The following is a 19,678-nucleotide window of genomic DNA, read 5'->3' on the forward strand; positions in this document are numbered from 1 at the left end:
ATCGGGGGGTTCATTAACTTTTTATTTCATTTTGATCACTGTGAGAGTGATCAAAATGAAATAATGGAATCTGCAGCCGGCAGATTCGGGCGGGCGCACTACGCATGCGCCCGCCATTTTCCAAGGTGGCGGCGCCCATGAACCGGACCCGCTGGACACCGGGAGCGACAGGGGGACTTAGAAGGTTCTGGGGGCGGTGAGAGTGGGTTATCGGAAGCTGGCGGGGAGCGGAGGGAATGGGAAGGTGGGCAGATGATGATAGCGGCAACAGATCGCCGCTGTCATTCAGTGGCGGGGGGGGGGGGGGTCGAATCGGTGTCTCCAGCCATGTACGATGCTACTGCAACATCGGACATGGCTGGATTGTAATATGTCATCAATTTTCATTGATGAAATATTACTATCGCTGATTGGCTGTTAAAAGTGAAGCAGCCAATCAGAGCGATCGTAGCCACGTGGGGGCGAAGCGACGCCCCCTGTAGTGAATTACAAAGCCCCCTGTATCTGCGGGTCATGTGACCTTTCATTGACCCCGGTCACCCGACCCGCAGGGGGGCTTTGAATTCATGACACAGGGTATGCGTCATAGGTCGGATTGGCACCGACTTTCATGACGCATACGCTGTGTCACAGGTCGGGAAGGGGTTAAAGAGGGATCTGTCACCCCATTTTAGCCCTATCAGCTGCCGGCTCCGCTATCAGGGGCTTATCTACAGCATTCTGTAATGCTGTAGATAAGCCCCCGATGAAACCTGAAAGAAAAAAAAAAAAAAAAAAAAAGTGTAAGATTATACTCACCTGGTGTCCCATCCGGCGCCTCCCACCTTCATATGATGATGTCCTCCTCCTTGCTTCTCCCTCAGCTCGTGCGCACGCGTACTTTATCTCCCCTGTTGAGGGCAGAGCAGAGTACTGCAGTGCGCAGGCGCCGGACCTCTGACCTTTCCCGGCACCTGCGCACTGTAGTAATTTACTCCGCCCTCAACAGGGCAGATAAAGTACGCCTGTGCAGGAGCCGAGGGAGAAGCAAGGAGGAGGACATCATCGTATGAAGATGGGAGGCACCGGACGGCGACACCCACCGCACCCGTCTCCGCCCCCTGGTGAGTATAGTTTAACGTGTTTTTCTTATCTTTCAGGTTTCATCAGGGGCTTATCTACAGCATTACAAAATGCTGTAGATAAGCCCCTGATGGCGGTGGCCCCAGCTTATGGGGCAAAAATGGGGTGACAGATTCCCTTTAAATGATACCATTCACTGTACCTTAGAGTCTACTGGAAAATGGGGAAAAAAATCAAAATGGGGTGAAAATGAAATTACACAAAAAGGGCAACTGCATAATTTTTTTTTTTTATTTACCATGTTCACTATATGGTAGAAGTGACCCGGGTGATTCTCCAGGTCAGTACGAGTACGCAGATACCAAACATGTATAGGTTTGTACTGTATTTAATAGTCCCCTTAGGGGACTTGAAGCTTTGATCATTCAATCGCTTTGTGCTATACAAAGCAGTGCACCAGCACCAGCCATGGGGCTGGCATTCACAAGAGGATTGTAATGACAGGCATGGGGGGGGGTCATCAGCAAACCCCCGGCTGTCATGATAACCCATCGTTGCCCTGTGATTACATCACGACCGCACCAATGGGAGCATGGAATAACCTGCATCCCTGTCGTCGCATGTAAATGCCGCTGTCAGAGGCTGACAGTGGGATTTATCAGGTTAACAGCCACTGGTAGAGCTTCTCTCACCCTGCAGCTGTTAAAGGCACATGACGGTGCCCTCATCACGTCTTGAACACGACATTTGACGTAAATATACAACATATGTTGTGAAGGGGTTAAAGGAGTTCTCAGGGCTTATATTTAGGACAGGACACTGACTAGTATTACAGATTATCTCCTAGTAAAAAGAATAGAGCTGATGTGCAGTGCTGCTCCATTCACCGCTGACAACTGTCCGCTGGAGCTACTAACAGCTGATTGGTGGGGGTGCCGTATGTTGGTCGCATCAATACCATAAGTCCACATTCTTCCTTCTGACTCCATATATAAACCATTACCCCATGTATTCAGTGGTAAAACATCAGTCAAGAAAGGCAGTAAAAAGAACGTAAAATGTACCAATTTCCATACAAAGCCCTAATGCCACCACTGTTCATTTTCTCCTGTCTGTTGCAGCTTCAGCTGTATTGTACTGCCAGCTCCCGCTGCAGATGGCATGGGCACAGAATTCCTCACCATCTTAGTGATGCACTGTCATGTGCTATTACTGTTATAACAGCACACATGGCTACATCCATTTGCCTGAAGCGTCTTGTACTGGACATAACCACCATTAGTACATTAATATCTGGTGAGTCACCATGTGTGCTGTTATGACAGTGCATCACTAAGATGGTGAGGAATCCTGTGCCCATGCCATCTGCAGCGGGAGCTGGCAGTACAATACAGCTGAAGCTGCAACAGGCAGGAGAAAATGAAAATCATACATATTTAACCCCTGAGATATCCTAACTGGACCACATAAAGAGATATACAGAAAGAGGGGACTCCAGCTGTCACCCCATCTGCTCACCCTATCAAGTAGTAAGTTACAGGATGAAGTTGGGCAGTCCTGACAGACCCCTAAAAGACAGCCCCCAGGTCTGCCATCCTAACACACACAAAACTGACAGCCATAATGTATTGCAGGATATTATTACATAAGCAAGTCCCCTAGTGGGAGAAAAAGTAAAAGTGAGCCAAAATGAAGTCCTCACATGATATCGTATTCGCTAGCAATGTGAATGCCATAAAGATAAAAAAAAGGAAGAATAGAATAAAAGTGATGAAAGTGTATACGATAGCTATGAAAAGCACATTCCACTCCAGCAGTAAGCAAATGGATGGGAAGGTATAGAACAAGCTTAGAATCCAGCAACACAGACATACTTACTGATGTTTGCAAACAAAATGTACCAGCAAAGGTCCTTAATTAAATACCCATTTTATATGGCGACTCAAATATGACAATGCTAGCAAGGAGAAACAATGAGTATATGTTGCCAATGTTATATCAAAAAATCATGTAATTTATTAATTCACATATTATACAAAAATGCATAAAATACCTATCATACATGTTACATGGGTATATTTTTCAATCTAGTGACTAAATCCATAGGTTAAACATGACCAAAGGATTCAAAGCAGGATAAAGTTATGACACATGCAAGTGAATAATATCATTGCATACGGATTCCATATCCTTCAACAATGGAAAAAACGTGCCAACCAATACAGTGTAAAAAAGTGAATTGGAATCTCCAGTGCTGTGACTACCGCATATCCTCCAAACACTATACCGCTTCATGTACTTCATATAAAAAAGTGTGAGAGATGAAGTTTATAAGAGGTAATTACCCATAAGTGTTCAATAGCAGGGCTGTGGAGTCGGAGTCGGTGCTCATTTTGGTGGAGTCGGAGTTGGAGTCGGTATAAAATGGACTGACTCCGACTCCTAAAATATATAATAAATTGGGTACAGTAATTCAATGCAGGATGTGCTGAATATTTTTTCATAGGAGTTTGGGAAAGTTATGAAATGTCCTATAAATGGCTGTTATATTCCTGATCTAAGGCTACATTCACACACAGCGTTTTTCCTGTGTTTTTTGAGGATACGTTTTTCAGCTGCAAAAGCTGATCATCTTTTTAAAAAACTGCATCACCTGAAAGGTTTTTGAGCTCATAGATAATGTTTTCAATAGCAAAAGCAGATTAGAATTCTGCTCTATCCATTTATCCATATCTGTCTATCCATATCGTATCTGTACCAAAAAGAATGAAAACTGGGTAGTACACCAATATATATTCTGTTCTATCTAAATATCTTGATTATTGGATCATAAAAATGATTAAATGTCTGAGGTTCACATTGTACTACAATAAATTTTTCACTTAAATATAAGCAATATGTGTGGGAGTCGGAGTCGGAGTCGTGGAGTCGGAGTCGGTGTAAGGGAAATTGAGGAGTCGGAGTCGCAGGTTTGGCTTACCGACTCCACAGCCCTGTTCAATAGTCCTGTCCTGGTCCCGGTCACGTACCCCGACGCGCATTTCGCATACACAAGATGTCGCTTCCTCAGGGGGAAGCGACATCTTGTGTACGCGAAACGCGCGTCGGGGTATGTGACCGGGACAGGACTACTGGACACTTATGGGTAATTACCTCTTATAAACTTCATCTCTCACACTTTTTTATATGAAGTACATGAAGCGGTATAGTGTTTGGGGGATATGCGGTAGTCACAGCACTGGAGATTCCAATTCACTTTTTTACACTGTATTGGTTGGCACGTTTTTTCCATTGTTGAAGGATATGGAATCCGTATGCAATGATATTATTCACTTGCATGTGTCATAACTTTATCCTGCTTTGAATCCTTTGGTCATGTTTAACTTATGGATTTAGTCACTAGATTGAAAAATATACCCATGTTACATGTATGATAGGTATTTTATGCATTTTTGTATAATATTATGTGAATTAATAAATTACATGATTTTTTGATATAACATTGGCAACATATACTCATTGTTTCTCCTTGCTTGCATACTTACTGATGTTACTGTGCAATAGTCAAACAGAAAAAAAAAAACACAAACATTTTAAGCTTGGCATCAACCTGTTTCCACAGACAAAAAAAAAAAAAATAAGAATAAAATAAAAATAGCACCATGTCCTTGTGTATTTTGGATCAGATTCACCTATTTAAGAGTGTGGGCTCAGAAAAAAGCAGATCCCACATGGATACTCTGGGGCTATGAACATAGGTACTTGGTCTTGTGTATTTTGTAACTGCTGCTGTATAAAAACAAATGTCGCATGGCCGACAAATCCAGATGCGCACCGCACCGGCGAGAAATCCGGACGCGCACTGACATAAAAAATAGGCATGCACCGCACGGACAAACGTAAAAACCTGATACTGGAAACAGAGAGACGTGGCTCCGGAGTGCAAGAAGCAGCAGATGCGCCACTGGCAGCCTGCTGACTGTTTCCAAGTGACGCGTCTGCTCAGCCTGCTGACTGTTTCCAAGTGACGCGTCTGCTCAGCCTGCTGACTGTTTCCCGGTGACTCGTCTGCTCAGCCTGCTGTTTCCAAGTGACGCGTCTGCTCAGCCTGCTGACTGTTTCCAAGTGACGCGTCTGCTCAGCCTGCTGACTGTTTCCAAGTGACGCGTCTGCTCAGCCTGCTGACTGTTTCCAAGTGACGCGTCTGCTCAGCCTGCTGACTGTTTCCCGGTGATTCGTCTGCTCAGCCTGCTGTTTCCAAGTGACTCGTCTGCTCAGCCTGCTGACTGTTTCCAAGTGACTCGTCTGCTCAGCCTGCTGACTGTTTCCTATGTGCCGGCACAGCGTTCGCCCTGTGTGCACAGTAATGGCGGCAGGGCCGGTGTGTCCGGCTCCTTATCGCGGCCTCCCTCCTGTATCACGGTGCCGTCTACTCTCGCTGAGGCCAGCACAATCCCGGCACCATGTTCCCTGGCGAGCAGCTCCTCTCCTACCGGCTCTACTCTTTTTCTTCTTCTTCCTCTTCTTCTTGGCAGCACTGCTCTCCCCGGCAGCCAGCACTTCGTCCTCCTCCAGGTCCCCGTTTAGGTGCTGGTCCCCGTTCTCCACCACCCCGGGCCTCTCTCGTTGAACTGCGACGCTCGCCATCTTACCAGAGAGGGAAAGGCTACCAACAGCACATGCGCAGCTTTAGCCCATGATGCTACTGCGGGCTCGACGCGGAGCATGCTGGGATGTGACTGGAGGACTGAAGGTTCCAGCGCTCTGAGCGCAGAGAGAACTGGTGGAGGTTGTCAGCAGAGGGCGCTGTTGTCCTCGGACTACTATTCTCGTGATATGTTACTTTATAGTAACAACATAAACTACCTCAGAATCCCATATTCCCCATAAGTAGGAAGAGCCCAGGAGACAAAACCTGTTCAGCGGCTTTGTGCATTGAAAGCTGTCAGACGGCCGTGTAAGGCTACTTTCACACATCAGGTTTTCGGCGTCAGGCGCGATCCGGCGTCGTGCCGGAATGCCGGATCCGGCAAATGTTTTGTAAAACCGGATGTGACGGATCTGGTTTTCTGCCGGATCCGTCTTACGCTTGACAGCCAAAACCGGATCCGTCTCATCCGGTTCATCCGGTTTTCGATCCGTTTTTCGACGGATTACGCCGGATCCGGTTTTTAAAATTGACCCTTGTGGCCTTCCGAACGGGATTGGCTACTGGAAAACTATATATAGCGTGTTCCTACAGCCCTTCTTTGACAGGTTGTAGAGGAGAAAGTGCAGGTTGGAGAGAAGAGCAAGTTACTGGCGAAGATGGATGTTGTCATTGGAAATATTTTGAAGAATTTGGCGGATTTTACAGCGGAGGCGAATCGTTTGAGGGTGATTGTTCTGGAGAAGGAGAGAGCGAGACAGCAGCGCATCAGGCATCGTAGACGACGTTTGTGGATCCACCCCATCACAGCCAAGAGAATAACGCGTGGGGTCTATTCTACACTATGCATGGACCTTAGACGAAACCCGGATACATTTTTTGGATATGTTAGGATGAAAATGGAGAATTTTGATTACTTGGTGGAGCGCATTGCACACCTCATAAGAAAAGCGGACACCTATTGCCGCTTCTCTGTTTCACCCGCAGAACGTCTGATGGTGACTTTAAGGTAAGCCACATTTATTGGATATGCTCGCATCAGAGCACACTTTCACTGCAATCTTGTTGGTGGTAGTTTGTATCTCCAAGTGTTATAGCTGACTTTTGGTATGTAATGCTGTGATTTTAAACTAATTGATTGTTTTTTAATTCCCCACAGATTTCTTGCAACTGGAGAATCCCTTTCGTCACTGCATTTCCAGTACAGACTCGGGATTTCCACCATATCTGGAATAGTGAAGTACACATGCCGTGCACTGTGGGACTCCTTAGCTGAAGAGTTTTTACCAGAGCCCACAACAGAGAGGTGGATTGAAATTTCTGAAAAGTTTCTACAGATATGTCAGTTTCCGAACTGCTTGGGCGCTGTGGACGGGAAACATATCCGCATTGTAAAGCCAGCCGGATCGGGATCGGAATATTTCAATTACAAGAAATATTTTGCAATTGTCCTCATGGCCATCGCTGACGCGGAATACAAATTTATTGCGGTTGATATTGGGGCCTATGGCCGCTCCAATGACTCTCAAGTTTTCAAACTGTCTGCCATGGGGCGTAAACTGTATGGAAACACCTTCCAGTTCCCACCCCCTAGACCGCTGCCGCAAACATCTGGTCCACCTATGCCATTTGTCTGTGTAGGGGATGAAGCCTTCCAGCTGTCAGAACACCTTTTGAAACCGTACGGTAGCAGAGGATTGTCAAGAACAAAACGCATTTTTAATTACCGCCTCACAAGAGCAAGAAGAATGGTTGAATGTACCTTTGGTATTCTGACAGCCAAATGGCGGGTCCTATTGACTGCGATCAACCTCAAGACAGAAACTGTGGACGAGGTGATCAAAGCTTGCGTGGTACTCCACAATTTTGTTATCTGCAAGGAACCCATTTCCATTGAGGACACCTCTGAAGAAACCACCTTGCAAGATTACCATGACATTACCACTAGAAGTTCTGTGACGGTTTCAGTAATGAGGGACAATTTTGCACTATACTTTGTCACCTCAAGGCAGAGTACACTGGCAGGATGACAGAGTGTGAAAGATTTGTGGCCTAACCAAACTTGTGTACCTTCTGGACCAACAGTATATACCTTTGCCAACCAAAGTTGGCTATCTTGTCATGGTATTACTATTTTTACCTTTAGGCCACAGGTGTGTACCTGGTTGTGTTTTCTGCAAAGTATTTCACCTTTTAACAAAAGTTGTGTACAATGTTAGGAAATCACAACAATAAGCACAACTTTTTAGGTGAAATACTTTGCTTCAAACACAACCAGGAACACAACTGTGGCAAAAAGCTAAAATTTATTTACCTTTTACCCACAGTTACAGCATATACCTGGTTTTGAATACCTTTTTACCTTTTAAATACCCTGTATTTAACCTTTTTTTTTAACATATTTCGCCGCAGAAAGAAATGACAGACAACCAGTGTGAACAATAATTTAACTTTTATTGAAAAAAAATTTTTTGAGTAAACTTTTTAAATTTAAATAAACTTTTTTAATAAAGCTTTGAAACCATAAAACTGGTCATTTTTATTAAAATACACACATATTATAAATTTGTGTAGTGTGGGGTGGAAATACTGCTGGAGGGGCTGCGGGACACTTCGACACTGGGAGTGTGGAGAGAGGACTGGGATCGTGGTGGGGAAGGAACAGTTAGAGGTGAAGGTGTGGAAAAAGCTAGAGAATGGGTGGACATGTGGGAGGCAGAAGAGGTGGTGGGTGGTGGAGTGGAGGGTTGGGCAGGGACTGTAGGAGCAGATGATGTGGATGGAAAGTGGTATGGGGAAGGAGTTTGGTACGAGGAAGGAGTTTGGTACGGGGCAGGTTGCTGGAAGTGAGGAGATGTCTGGTAATGGGGAGGTTGCTGGTACTGGGGAGGTTGCTGGTACTAGGTAGGTGGCTGGTATGTAATAGGAGGGGGAGGATGGAAAGTGGCTGGAGGGGGTGCAGGTGGAGGAAATACTGGGGTGGGAGGAGGAGGTTGGGAGGTAACGTGCTGGAGAGCACCGTGGCACGAATGCATTACATGCATCTGCTGGCTAGGAGAGAGCGTTTCCTTGTGCTCTGCAACAGACCTGAAAAAGGTGTGGTTTGGCGAAGATCTTGCTTCTGAATGCATGGTTTGCAGAAGTGTCTACACCTCCAGAATGCTGGAGTTGATCTGCTGAAAGCCTGCGGAGATTTGCTCTGACAAGACTTTTAGACAGTTCTGGAAAGATGCATTCAGATGCAAGAACTCTGGCGCATAAGTCTTTTCCTGACCCCTCTGCCGCTGCCGCCCAGTACCCGCAGGTGTACTAGAGGTGGCAGGGGCAGAAGGGTGGGGTAAAGGGAAAGCGATCTCCTCACCAGCAGCTCCATGTAATGTTGTCAGCCACGATGCTCCGGTGCTGGTGGATGGGACAGATGGGTCTAATGTGTGGGAAAGTGCAGATGTACCGGGGCGGTCAAAGTGTCCCTCGGTGCCGGTCTCCTCAGGGATCGCCTCAGAAGGGTCCAACCGTGCAGGCTCCCGAGTGCTGCTCACCGTGCTGTGGAATAAAGACAAAAAAAAAACAATTAAAATAGTGACATGGCATGGCCCTGGCTGAAAACATTTTTTTACATCTAAACTTTTTTTTTTTACATGTGGTGTGTAATATTTTTCTTCTGGTGACCATTGTATCCCGGAGGAACTACAGGGCTCGTGCGTATTTGTACTTGCTCCTGCGTCCTCCAGATCCACTCGGGGCCCGCATCTCTTTATTGAACTCCTTCTTGAAACGATCCCTCACAGACCGCCACCGCTTCACAATTCTCTCCCCTGAAACGAGAAAGGACAAAGTGGTTAGTATACAACATCAGTGTTTCCCAAACTCCAGTCCTCTTGGTCCCCAGGGGTCATGTTTTCAGGATTTCCATAGTAAATAGAAATCCTGAACACATGATCCGTGGGGACCACGAGGACTGGAGTTCGGGAAACACTGGTTTACATCAAGCAACCGGTACTGTATATACTTACGCTCTTTAATCTGGGCCCGAGCATCGAGGTCCTCCCAGCAGTCCACAAGGAGCGAACAGATTTCCTCCCAGAGCCGTCGGGTAACTATCAGGTCAGCATGGCGGCGGTCAGCCATATTCCATAGTGGCTCCCTTTCTCTGACGAGATCGATGAGGTGGTCCACATCTATTCCTCCATCCTCACCGTCAGAGTCGGGAGCACGCTGTGAAGGCTGTTAAAGTAAAAGAGAAAAATAGAAAAATTAGGCACCACACTTTAAGACATGAAATAAAAAGTGTACCAAAATTTAACTTAAATATTATACTTACACGCTGGTGACCGCCGCGTTGCTGTCGCCGACGACCCTGGGAGGCACTGCAAGGACCTCTTGGCCGAGCACCAGATTGGGAAGACTAGAGAAGAAAAGACAAAAATTTATGTGTTTGGATGTTGGCATTTGTTTGCTGTGTGATGTCTGCGGTACATTGTTTTATATGTGTTGTGTGTAGTGTGATGTTGTGTTTCTGCGTTTGATGCAAAAAACTTACCAATTGTGAGCCCACTCCAGGTGTCTGTCCACCCCTTCCTTCTTCTTCTGGGAGCTCCTCTTCAGCTTGTGATTCCTGTTTTGAAATAAAAGCCAATGAATAGACATATATTACAGAGATGATGGATTTTGGAAATAAAAACTTACCGTCAAACGCTGACGATGCGAGGGAGGGCTCCCAGAAGAAGATGTGGTGTCCTCCTGCTGGCCAGACTGCATGCCTGTGGGTGGTGCTGCTGCCAGTGCTGCTGCTGCTGCATCTCTTGGGTGGCTGTTGAATAAAGAGAAACAAAGGGCCAATGAATATCTTGATATTCCATGGCCCTAGTTTTGAGGAATGGGGGATTTGATAATTACCGTCTCTCATCTGCTGGTGGACTCCCCTCCCGTTGTTCAGCATGTTCGCTTTGCTGCTCCATTTGGGGTGGTGGTGGTGCTGATGGTGCTGCAGTGGTCTCCTGCCTTCTCCTGCGCCTGGTTCCTGTCTTGGGTGGCATGTTGGGTGTGGCTGAGGGTCCCACTGTCATGGTTTTATATATGTGTGCTGTGGGCAGAGCTACTGAGCATGCTCAGACCCAAAAAACCGGATCTGGCTTTCGCCGGATCCGGTGCATTGCGGCGCTCATAGACTCATTGTGTGAAAAAGCCAGACCCGCCGGATCCGGCGGGTCCGGCTTTTTCGCCGGAGACAAGAAACGTTACAGTTGCCGTTTTTTCCAGACGCCGGATTGCGACACATTGCCGGATCCGGCGAAAACCGGATGAAACGCATGGCCAACCAGCGCAAATGCAGTCAATAGGGGGGAAACCGGATCCGGCATTGCATTTCGCCGGATCCGGTTTTTGTCAAAAGAGCCGGATCGCGCCTGACGGCGAAAACCTGATGTGTGAAAGAGGCCTAAATCAGATGGAGATCACATCTCAGTGCTTGGACTGGCCGGCGGCTCTTGTGACCCAAGCGTGACAGAAAAAAGGCCGTGTTCACACTTGCAAGAAAGTCGCAGGAGTCTCGCATCTCAATACCCGGCCCTGCCGCCGGCACTTGGGAGCGCTCAGCTGTATAGAAATACGTGGAGCTGCTCAGTCCGGTCCCGAGTGTCGGCGGCAGGGCCTGGTATTGAGATGCGAGACTCCTGCGAGTTTCTTGCATGTTTGACCCCGGCCAAATCTAGAAATATGTGCTGTCCCGCTAAGGTCAGGAGAGCCGCCATAGACAATGGAGCCGTGTCACTTACCCAGAGGAGACATCACTGGGCATCCTCTTTAAATGATATATGCCTATTAACTGTTGTTATTATTAATTATTATTATTATTATTATATTAAGACATTAAGCTAAAAAGAAAACTTTCTGGAAGCGAGGCTTTATTTTTCCTTAAAAAATAAACATAAACCAGAAAGACCCCATAGAAAGCAATAGGGGCCAATCTGCTTCTGTTTGACGCAGGAATGCACAGGAGACTTATTTTGGTTATCTGTTCCTTTTGTTCTAAAAGCAACACACCGAGGGAAAAATAATTGGACACAAGAAGAGAGTCTAGTCACCAATGTCCATTTCAGAGTTCCATTTATTTATTCTGTACAAGGAAGAAACAAAATTCCTGCCTACAAACAAAATCAGTATTTGGTCAGTATTTCACATCAGTATGTGTAAGCCAAAACCAGGAGTGGGTGATAAATACAGAAGTGGTGACATGTTTCTATTATACTTTTCCTCTGATTGTTCCACTCCTGATGTTGGCTTGCAGATACTGGTATAAACTACTGAGCAAATACTGAACATAGAGCCTTATGGGGAGAGTTTGGTTTCTGTTTTGGGCCAATGGTGGACATTATGTAGCAATGGGGGCATTATGGAGAGATAGGAGACATTATGGGGCAATGGTGGCATTATGGAGAAATAGGAGACATTATGGGGCAATGGTGGCATTATGGAGAAATAGGAGACATTATGGGGCAATGGTGGCATTATGGAGAAATAGGAGACATTATGGGGCAATGGTGGCATTATGGAGAAATAGGAGACATTATGGGGCAATGGTGGCATTATGGAGAAATAGGAGAAATTATGGGGCAATGGTGGACATTATCGAGCAAATTAGGGGAGATTGTGAAAGGAAAATAGTATAGCGAGGGGCAGTAGGTTGGGTGGACTTTAAGCAGAGTGGCAGTATTGGGCTGATATGGAAAGAAGCAGTTTTGGGGGAACATTATGGAAAGAGGCAGTTTGGGGGACTATTTTGGAGAGGGCAGTGTAGGTGGGGACATTGTGGAGAGGCGCAGTATGGGTGAATATTATAGAAAGGGGCAGTGTGGTAGGATATTATGGAGCAGGGCAGTGTGGAGAGGGGCAGAATTGGTGGGATATTTCGTTCAGGAAGCACAGTGATGGGCAAGTATTTATTCAGGAGTGCCGCATGGAGATATTATTATGTATGGAGCAGTATAATGATCCTTTTATTTCTAAGGGCACCGTGTCGGGATGTGCTGCTGAAGACGGAGAAGAGGGAAGTTTGGAGAGATGAACGCTGAGCTTTGAATCCCATCATGGTGTCTGTACTACACGGAGACAAAAGGAATGGGAATGACTCCAATCAGAGAAGATGTCACTTAGGCCAGGGTCACACTTGCAAGAAACTCGGACGACTATCGCACGTCAATAACCGGCACTGCTGCCAGGACTCGGGAGTGGAGCATGAGGCTGCATGTATTTCTATGCAGTCGCACGCACCGCTCCCGAGTGCCGGCGGCAGTGTCAGGTATTAAGATGCGAGACTCGTTCGAGTTTCTCGCATATGTGATCCCAGCCTTATAATGTACCTGGATGTAAATGATTATTTGTGTCTCTTCAGTACTATGGTTCCTGCTAAGTCTGCAGTCTGATGATGGTAACACTAAATCCCAGTATCTCTTTAGGCTATGTGCACACACTGCGGATTGGTCTGCGGATTCTTATCTGCGGAACCGCAGGTAAAACCGCAGGTAAAATGACCTGCAGTTTTACCTGCGGATTGGCCTGCGGTTTTGCCCTGCGGTTTGCCACCTGGACAATGGAATAGGTGGCAAACCGCAGCAGACTCCGCAGAAACAATTGACATGTCAATTCTTTCTGCGGATTCAAAACCGCAGCTTTTCCGCAGTTAAAAATCCGCAGCATGTGCACAGCAGAATGTAAATCCCATAACATGCTACTGTACACTGCAGAACTGCTCCAGTTCTGCTGCGACCAAAACCGCAGCGGAACCGCAGCAAAAACCGCAGCGTGTGCACATAGCCTTACTATTGTTAAGGACATTCTAGGAGCTGTAGGTTCAGGAAATACATTTATATATGGGGCTGACCTGATGCTACAATTAATTGTTTTACTAAGCTTGGTGCTGTTTACATATACTGATGGTGGTTAGGGCACTGAATTCATCTGCTGATTGTGGTACTGGCATTGCATTCATGTGCTGACGGTGGTTATGCCACTGCATTCATGTACTGACAAAGTATCTGGTGCTGCATCCATGTGTTGGTGGTTCTGGTGCTGCATTTGTTTACTGCATTCATGTACTGACTGGGGTTTTGACACAGCAGTCATGTAATGATGGTTGTTCTGGTGCCACACTCATTTGGTGAATTTCTGCCTAAGAAAATCAGTTCAGGTTATTGTGTGTTCACATTATTTTATGGAATGGAAACTGAAAAGAAACTCTCCAAATCCTCCTCAAATACTCAAAACTTGGTTCTGGTGATGTCTTAATGTACTGATTGTGGTTTTGGTTATGAATTCATGTAAGTACTCCTATAAAAAAATGTGCTGCTCTTGGGATTGGTTCAGTATGGGAATGTGGCGTTTGGACCAAAAATATTGTGCACCCTTAATTTAAAGATTACACATTTATGTTAATGGTTTGGAAGGGGGAGTAAAAGTTTCTGAAATATTCCCTTTAAGGCCGGGGTCACACTAACCGACGCAAAATACGGTCCGTAGTTTACATGCGTAATACGGATGAATGACCCCTAAACAGTGCTCCGTATGTCATCCGTAAGCCAGGTGTGGTCGCGTATTTTGCGCATGTCAGCATCCGTATGTAATCCGTATGGAATCCGTATTGCGAGTTTTTCGCGCAGGCTTGCAAAATGGACATTTAACGGTTTTGAGGCCTGCAAACTATTAAAATCATTAGCCTGCACCCTATCTATTGGCTCAGGAACAGGTGGCAGCCTCTATTCTGTCCATTTGTGACCTTGCCTTCACTCGGCGTGTTGGTGTTGTATGTGCAACATGGCAGACAGTCTGAGTTTCAACACAACTGATCAGGTTCTCTTCAACTGGCTTTTGTCACGCCGCTTTGGTCAACCATACCCAGTGATAGTGGATCCGCGGAGGAGGAGACGCATGTGGGTCCATCCACTTTTGAGGCAACGACTCACAAGAGGTCATTTTCACCGCCTCTATTCTTTTCTGCGGGAGCATCCTGCAAAATTCTACCAATACTGTCGCATGAGCCTTGCAACATTTGATCGACTCTTGGAGACAGTGCGCCCTGGGATAACCTTTCAGGACACAAGGATGCGCAAAGCTATATCTGCAGAGGAGCGACTTCTACTCACATTACGGTATGTACTACACAACCACATTCTATATGTTCATGATGTGTTGCCCAAAGTATGTATTTATTGCTTCATGGAATAATTTTAATGCCCTCATCTTATTCCAGCTATGTTGAAACTTACAGACCAGAATGTTATGTGTAATATGTACTGATTATCACTTTGTCATTGTGCGACCAAATATGTGTGTGTTAGTAGATCTGAAATCCTAACAAGTTTGTTATGTATGTACCTGTTTTTTGGTTAATTTGTGCATTCTAAAATGTTCCTTTTCTGTTGTTCTTCAGCTTCCTGTCCACTGGCCTGTCTTATGCCGCCCTCCACCATGAGTTTCTGATTGGAAGATCTACCATTTCTGGCATAGTCAGGTCGACATGTAGCGAAATATGGTCAAGACTACATCAACTCGTCATGCCCGAGCCCAGGATGGAAGACTGGTTGAGGATATCAAGGGACTTTGAGGAGGAATGCCAGTTTCCTAATTGTATTGGGGCCCTTGATGGCAAACATATCCGGGTGCGAAAGCCGCCGAACTCTGGCTCCCAATTCTTCAATTATAAACAATACTTTTCTGTTGTATTGTTGGCTCTGCTCGACCCTCAATACAAGTTTATAATTGTAGACATTGGGGCCTATGGAAGGACGGGAGACTCTCGAGTCTTCAATACTCCCATTATGGCTCGGCGGCTACGCACCAACCAGTTGGATCTACCACCACCACGCCAGCTACCAGGCTCCACTCAAGAATCTGTCCCTTATGTCCTTGTGGCAGATGAGGCGTTTCAGTTAACGCACAATATCATGAGGCCATATCCCCGGCGCAACCTTGACCACCGGTGCAGAATTTTTAACTTGCGCCTATCACGTGCTCGGCGACTGGTGGAGTGTTCCTTTGGCATTCTTTGTGCCAAATGGCGGGTACTCCAGTCTGCCATTCAGCTGAGTGAACAAAATGTTAATGAAGTGGTTAAAGCCTGTGTGGTTCTTCATAACTTCACCAGGATACATGATTGTTCCTCCTCTGCTGGGGTTGTGCGTGGGTTGGACAATGTGCGTAGGGCGAGACCACCTATCAACCCTTAACGTAGACCGCTCTCTGGGCTCAAAGTGCGTGATATTTTCACAAATTACTTTATGTCACCTGAGGGGGAAACTTCTTGGCAAGAGCATGCTGTGTCTATGTTTTAATTTTTTGGTTTATGCGTGTCTAAATATATATAGTTCTACCCCTTCTGATTCTATGACTGTTTAATTGCATTGGTAAGCGTATGTTAGTATGCTGACACTGTTTTTTAGAATTGAGACAGAGACGTAAAATGTAGTAGACAAATGTTTACTTTTGCCTTTTTTTTTTAACCAAAACATATTATTGCCATATGAGAACTGTGGCAATGGGCCAAATTGGCCTATTTGCAGATGTGAACATTTTTTCCACATAAAATTTTCACACATAGAAAAAAAAAAGCAACATTCTGCAATACCAAAATGGCTACATTATAAATTTTGGTAAGTTGGGGAAGGAGAAGGCGGAAGACCAGCCTGTGGTTGCTGCTGGCTACTTTGCCCAACATCGCCCTGCGTGGGGGCATACTGTTGCCCATGATGTGGGTAGTGTACTGCCTCCTGGGATTGTTGTGGGTACTGGCCAGAGTGAAAATGAAGAGGGGCATCTTGTTGGGTCTGGTAGGCCCGTGTCTCATACCCACCAATATATCCATGTCGTCCCCAACCAGGTTGGGACCAGCCTCCAACACTGGGTGGGAACAAGTGGCCATATTGGTGAGGTTGGCTAGAGCCAGACATATGTGGCTGCTGTTGGGAAGGTTGGGTAGGGGGAGGAAGGGGGTGAGGTGTAGGCCCACATATTTGAGGATCCTCAGAGCCTGCTTGAGCAAGCATCTGTGTGGGTGGTCTAAGGCGGATTAGATTTCTGGGTGAAAGCTGCCACCTCTCCAGATATTCAAATAATTCATATGGGGTATTGGGGTGTGTGCAAGCATCATGCAGGATCTGAAAACATCCTCGAATACGGAGCCTCACCTCACGGGAAAGGGCACGAAGATAAAGGGCCAAGCTGCGTGAGTATGCCTCCTCGCCATCATCATTATTGACTCTAGCCAAATAGTTGAGGACCCCAGTGTCCACATTTGTACGTGTATCTTGGGCAGGGATCTGGCGCCTTCTTCTTCCTCGGCGGGATGGTCCAGCATGCTGTGGGGAGCCCCGGATCTGGGCAATTGGGCTGCTGCTCATGTTGCCCTGCTCCTCCTGTATGGCTGATGGTGCAGCAGCAGACGGTCCTGGTTGTGGATGTGGTCCTGGTGGTGGGGTTTGTGGCGCAGGCACTGGGTTTTCCTGAGAGGATTCTTCACCCATGCTTCTTGTAAGGGGAGAAGATGGGCCAGCCACCTCATCCCCTACAGGATCAATGATGGGCTCTGTATCTGAGCCAGTTCCTCTCTCCGTAAGGTTGGACTGAGTTCTGTTATGAAATAGAACAGAGCCAAAAATAAATCAATTCAGATACACAGGGTCACAATAGTTCATGTATCAAGTAACTACACTTACTAACTTGGTTGGCTAGGAGGATGAGGAGCTTGTGGCCTGGGCCAAATTATGGCAGTGTTAAACCATGGGTCACATCAAAATCTACCCGCCTCATGAGGAAAAAAGTACAAGCACAGGAAGGGGGGGTGGCTGTTTCTATATGCATTTTTTTAGGTAATTTTAAACAGTTTTTGGGTTGTACTTACTTAGTTGCTGCTGCTCCTGACGTGGCCGATCACCAAAATTGTGGAACATCTGGCAACATATGCGCCTCCATGACGCCTCCTTTCTTGCCCGGTTGGCATAATGGGCATTACGTTGGTCCCAGATTTCTGGTCGCTCCTGCACTAAGACAATAAGCATCTCCACATTGAGAAAATATGGTGCCATGCCGCTGCTGTACTCCATGGAGGCGTACTTCCTGGATGTCTGGAGCGCTTTATGAGCTCATTTGCATGTCTAAGCTTCCTGATGATGGATTGGCCCATTTCCTGTCACCTGCCAAAAGACCTGCATATTTCTCGCAAGTCACACATGTGTGATCCGTGTGTAATCCGTATTTTTTGCGCACCCATAGACTTGCATTGGCGTACTACGGGCGTAGTACGCTGACAATCGCAGCATGCTGCGATTGGCACGGACCGTAGAATACGGACGAGAAATATACGGCTGTTGGGAGCTACCCCATAGAGAATCATTGGTCCGTGTGCAATGCGTCATTTTAACGCCTCTCACTCGTCTGTATTCATCTCTAGTGTGACCCCGGCCTTACTGACAAATACAGTCCTGTAATTAGTTACTAAAAGTAAATCCTGCTGTCTGGTTCCCTTTAAAAATGACACATTAGTATGTAAGGAAATGTCACCAAATTTAATACACCAAGATCTCCTTTTGGTATAAGTTTATATTGTATACTTGTCACTGCTTCAAGTCTACTTAAAAAAAAACAAAACAGTAATTATGTTACGTATCCAACTGCATAGGAATATTGTCACATAAAATAGGGGAATATTCCTGGCAACTGTTTCAAACAAACTCGCTGATCATTGACCCCAAAAAGCTGTGTCAGCGGAGCCTTATACATATTTTATATTAAGATAAACTCAAAATCAGCTGTGTGCAGCTTTTTCTCTCCATGAAGAAAGTGGCTGGGATCTGAGAGCAGGCACTTGATAATAACACAAAGAGCCAGTAAGTAGTGTAGAAACTAAATCCACAGCCAGGTTGAATGCCTATGTAACCAAGCAACAACCCTTCAAACTCTGCAGGGCAAGCACTGTGTACTGAGCAATGCTCCCCTGCTCTACCACCACACAGGGATCTCTTTAGTGCTATTACTTGGATCTTGCTGCAAGTTGTTCTTCTCAATGTAAGTTATATATTTCTTGTAGAAAGTTCTTTTTCCTAAGCTTAATGGATAATAGAATGAGGAAATGTTTGTGTATAATTGTTTGCATACCAGCAGTTGTGTATGTAGGGTAGTTACCATTTATGCAGAAAGTAATGTAAACTCCATAGAAATAGCAATATCTTTATATGCTGCATCTGGAATTATGTATTACTAATAAGATCTCTAGAATCTTGGGCTGTATGTATGGATTCACTGTAGATCCCAGTTCAGAGGTTGTTTTGGGACACAATAGAAAGTCAAACTAGCACAGCTATTGTGCTTGTTGATCTGAGCACAATATAAAAAGTGTATGATTTACAACACTGTAATGTAGTCAATGGAAAAGACCATGGGAAAAGGAAAGCAAATGTTCATTAAACAGTTAATATGAATCATGTATTTACAAATATGTTTTATTATGTGTTAAATGTATCTTCTATTTTATTTATATAAGTAAGGATAAATGAAATGTATTATGAACTTAATCACTATAGCAGAATACTTCACTTATGATCTCTTGAAGGGAATCTGTCACCACATTTGACCTATTAAACTATTAATATGGGCATATAGGTTACATACTGCTGAGGAGAGTGATATCTGTATGCCTCATATCAGATACCTTGTTGCTGATAAATCATCTTTTATCACTTTATATAAATGACCTCTTCCAGGCTCTGGGGAGGATACTGCCTGGAAGATAACTCTGCCCCCAGAGCTTATTTTACATGAAGGAGGAGTTATTATTAGTGATTATAACTGACACATGTGCAGGTTCCATGTCACATGCAGACAGGGTTGTAATATTTGAATAGACATAAACCCAGATACATAGGGTGTGTGGGTAGAAGCACCATCAGTGGGTGCATAAGAGCCACACGACCTAGGAAACTG

General features: G+C 45.6%; 2 protein-coding genes across 5 annotated transcripts in view; one reads left to right on the forward strand and one right to left on the reverse strand.

Moving 5' to 3' along the window:
- METAP2 (methionyl aminopeptidase 2) overlaps nt 1-5,796 on the reverse strand; it is a 38,949-nt gene extending 33,153 nt beyond the window's left edge. For 2 of the 4 annotated variants that reach the window (XM_073573206.1, XM_073573205.1), the window contains exon 1: nt 5,556-5,796. In XM_073573206.1, coding sequence (XP_073429307.1) covers nt 5,556-5,709 — 154 coding nt within the window. In that variant the 5' untranslated portion in view covers nt 5,710-5,796. The remainder of the gene's footprint in view (nt 1-5,555) is intronic. The other 2 variants (XM_073573204.1, XM_073573203.1) reach the window with 1 other exon arrangement.
- A 12,845-nt stretch (nt 5,797-18,641) lies between these two features.
- Nucleotides 18,642-19,678, forward strand: part of LOC141087606 (uncharacterized) — a 57,064-nt gene continuing 56,027 nt past the window's right edge. The window contains exon 1 of the mRNA XM_073573208.1: nt 18,642-18,763. The gene's annotated coding sequence lies outside the window, so the exon portion shown is untranslated. The remainder of the gene's footprint in view (nt 18,764-19,678) is intronic.

The sequence above is a fragment of the Dendrobates tinctorius genome, unplaced genomic scaffold, assembly GCF_039654945.1.
Source record: "Dendrobates tinctorius isolate UK_male_01 unplaced genomic scaffold, ASM3965494v1 ptg000035l, whole genome shotgun sequence".
Taxonomy (NCBI): domain Eukaryota; kingdom Metazoa; phylum Chordata; class Amphibia; order Anura; family Dendrobatidae; genus Dendrobates; species Dendrobates tinctorius.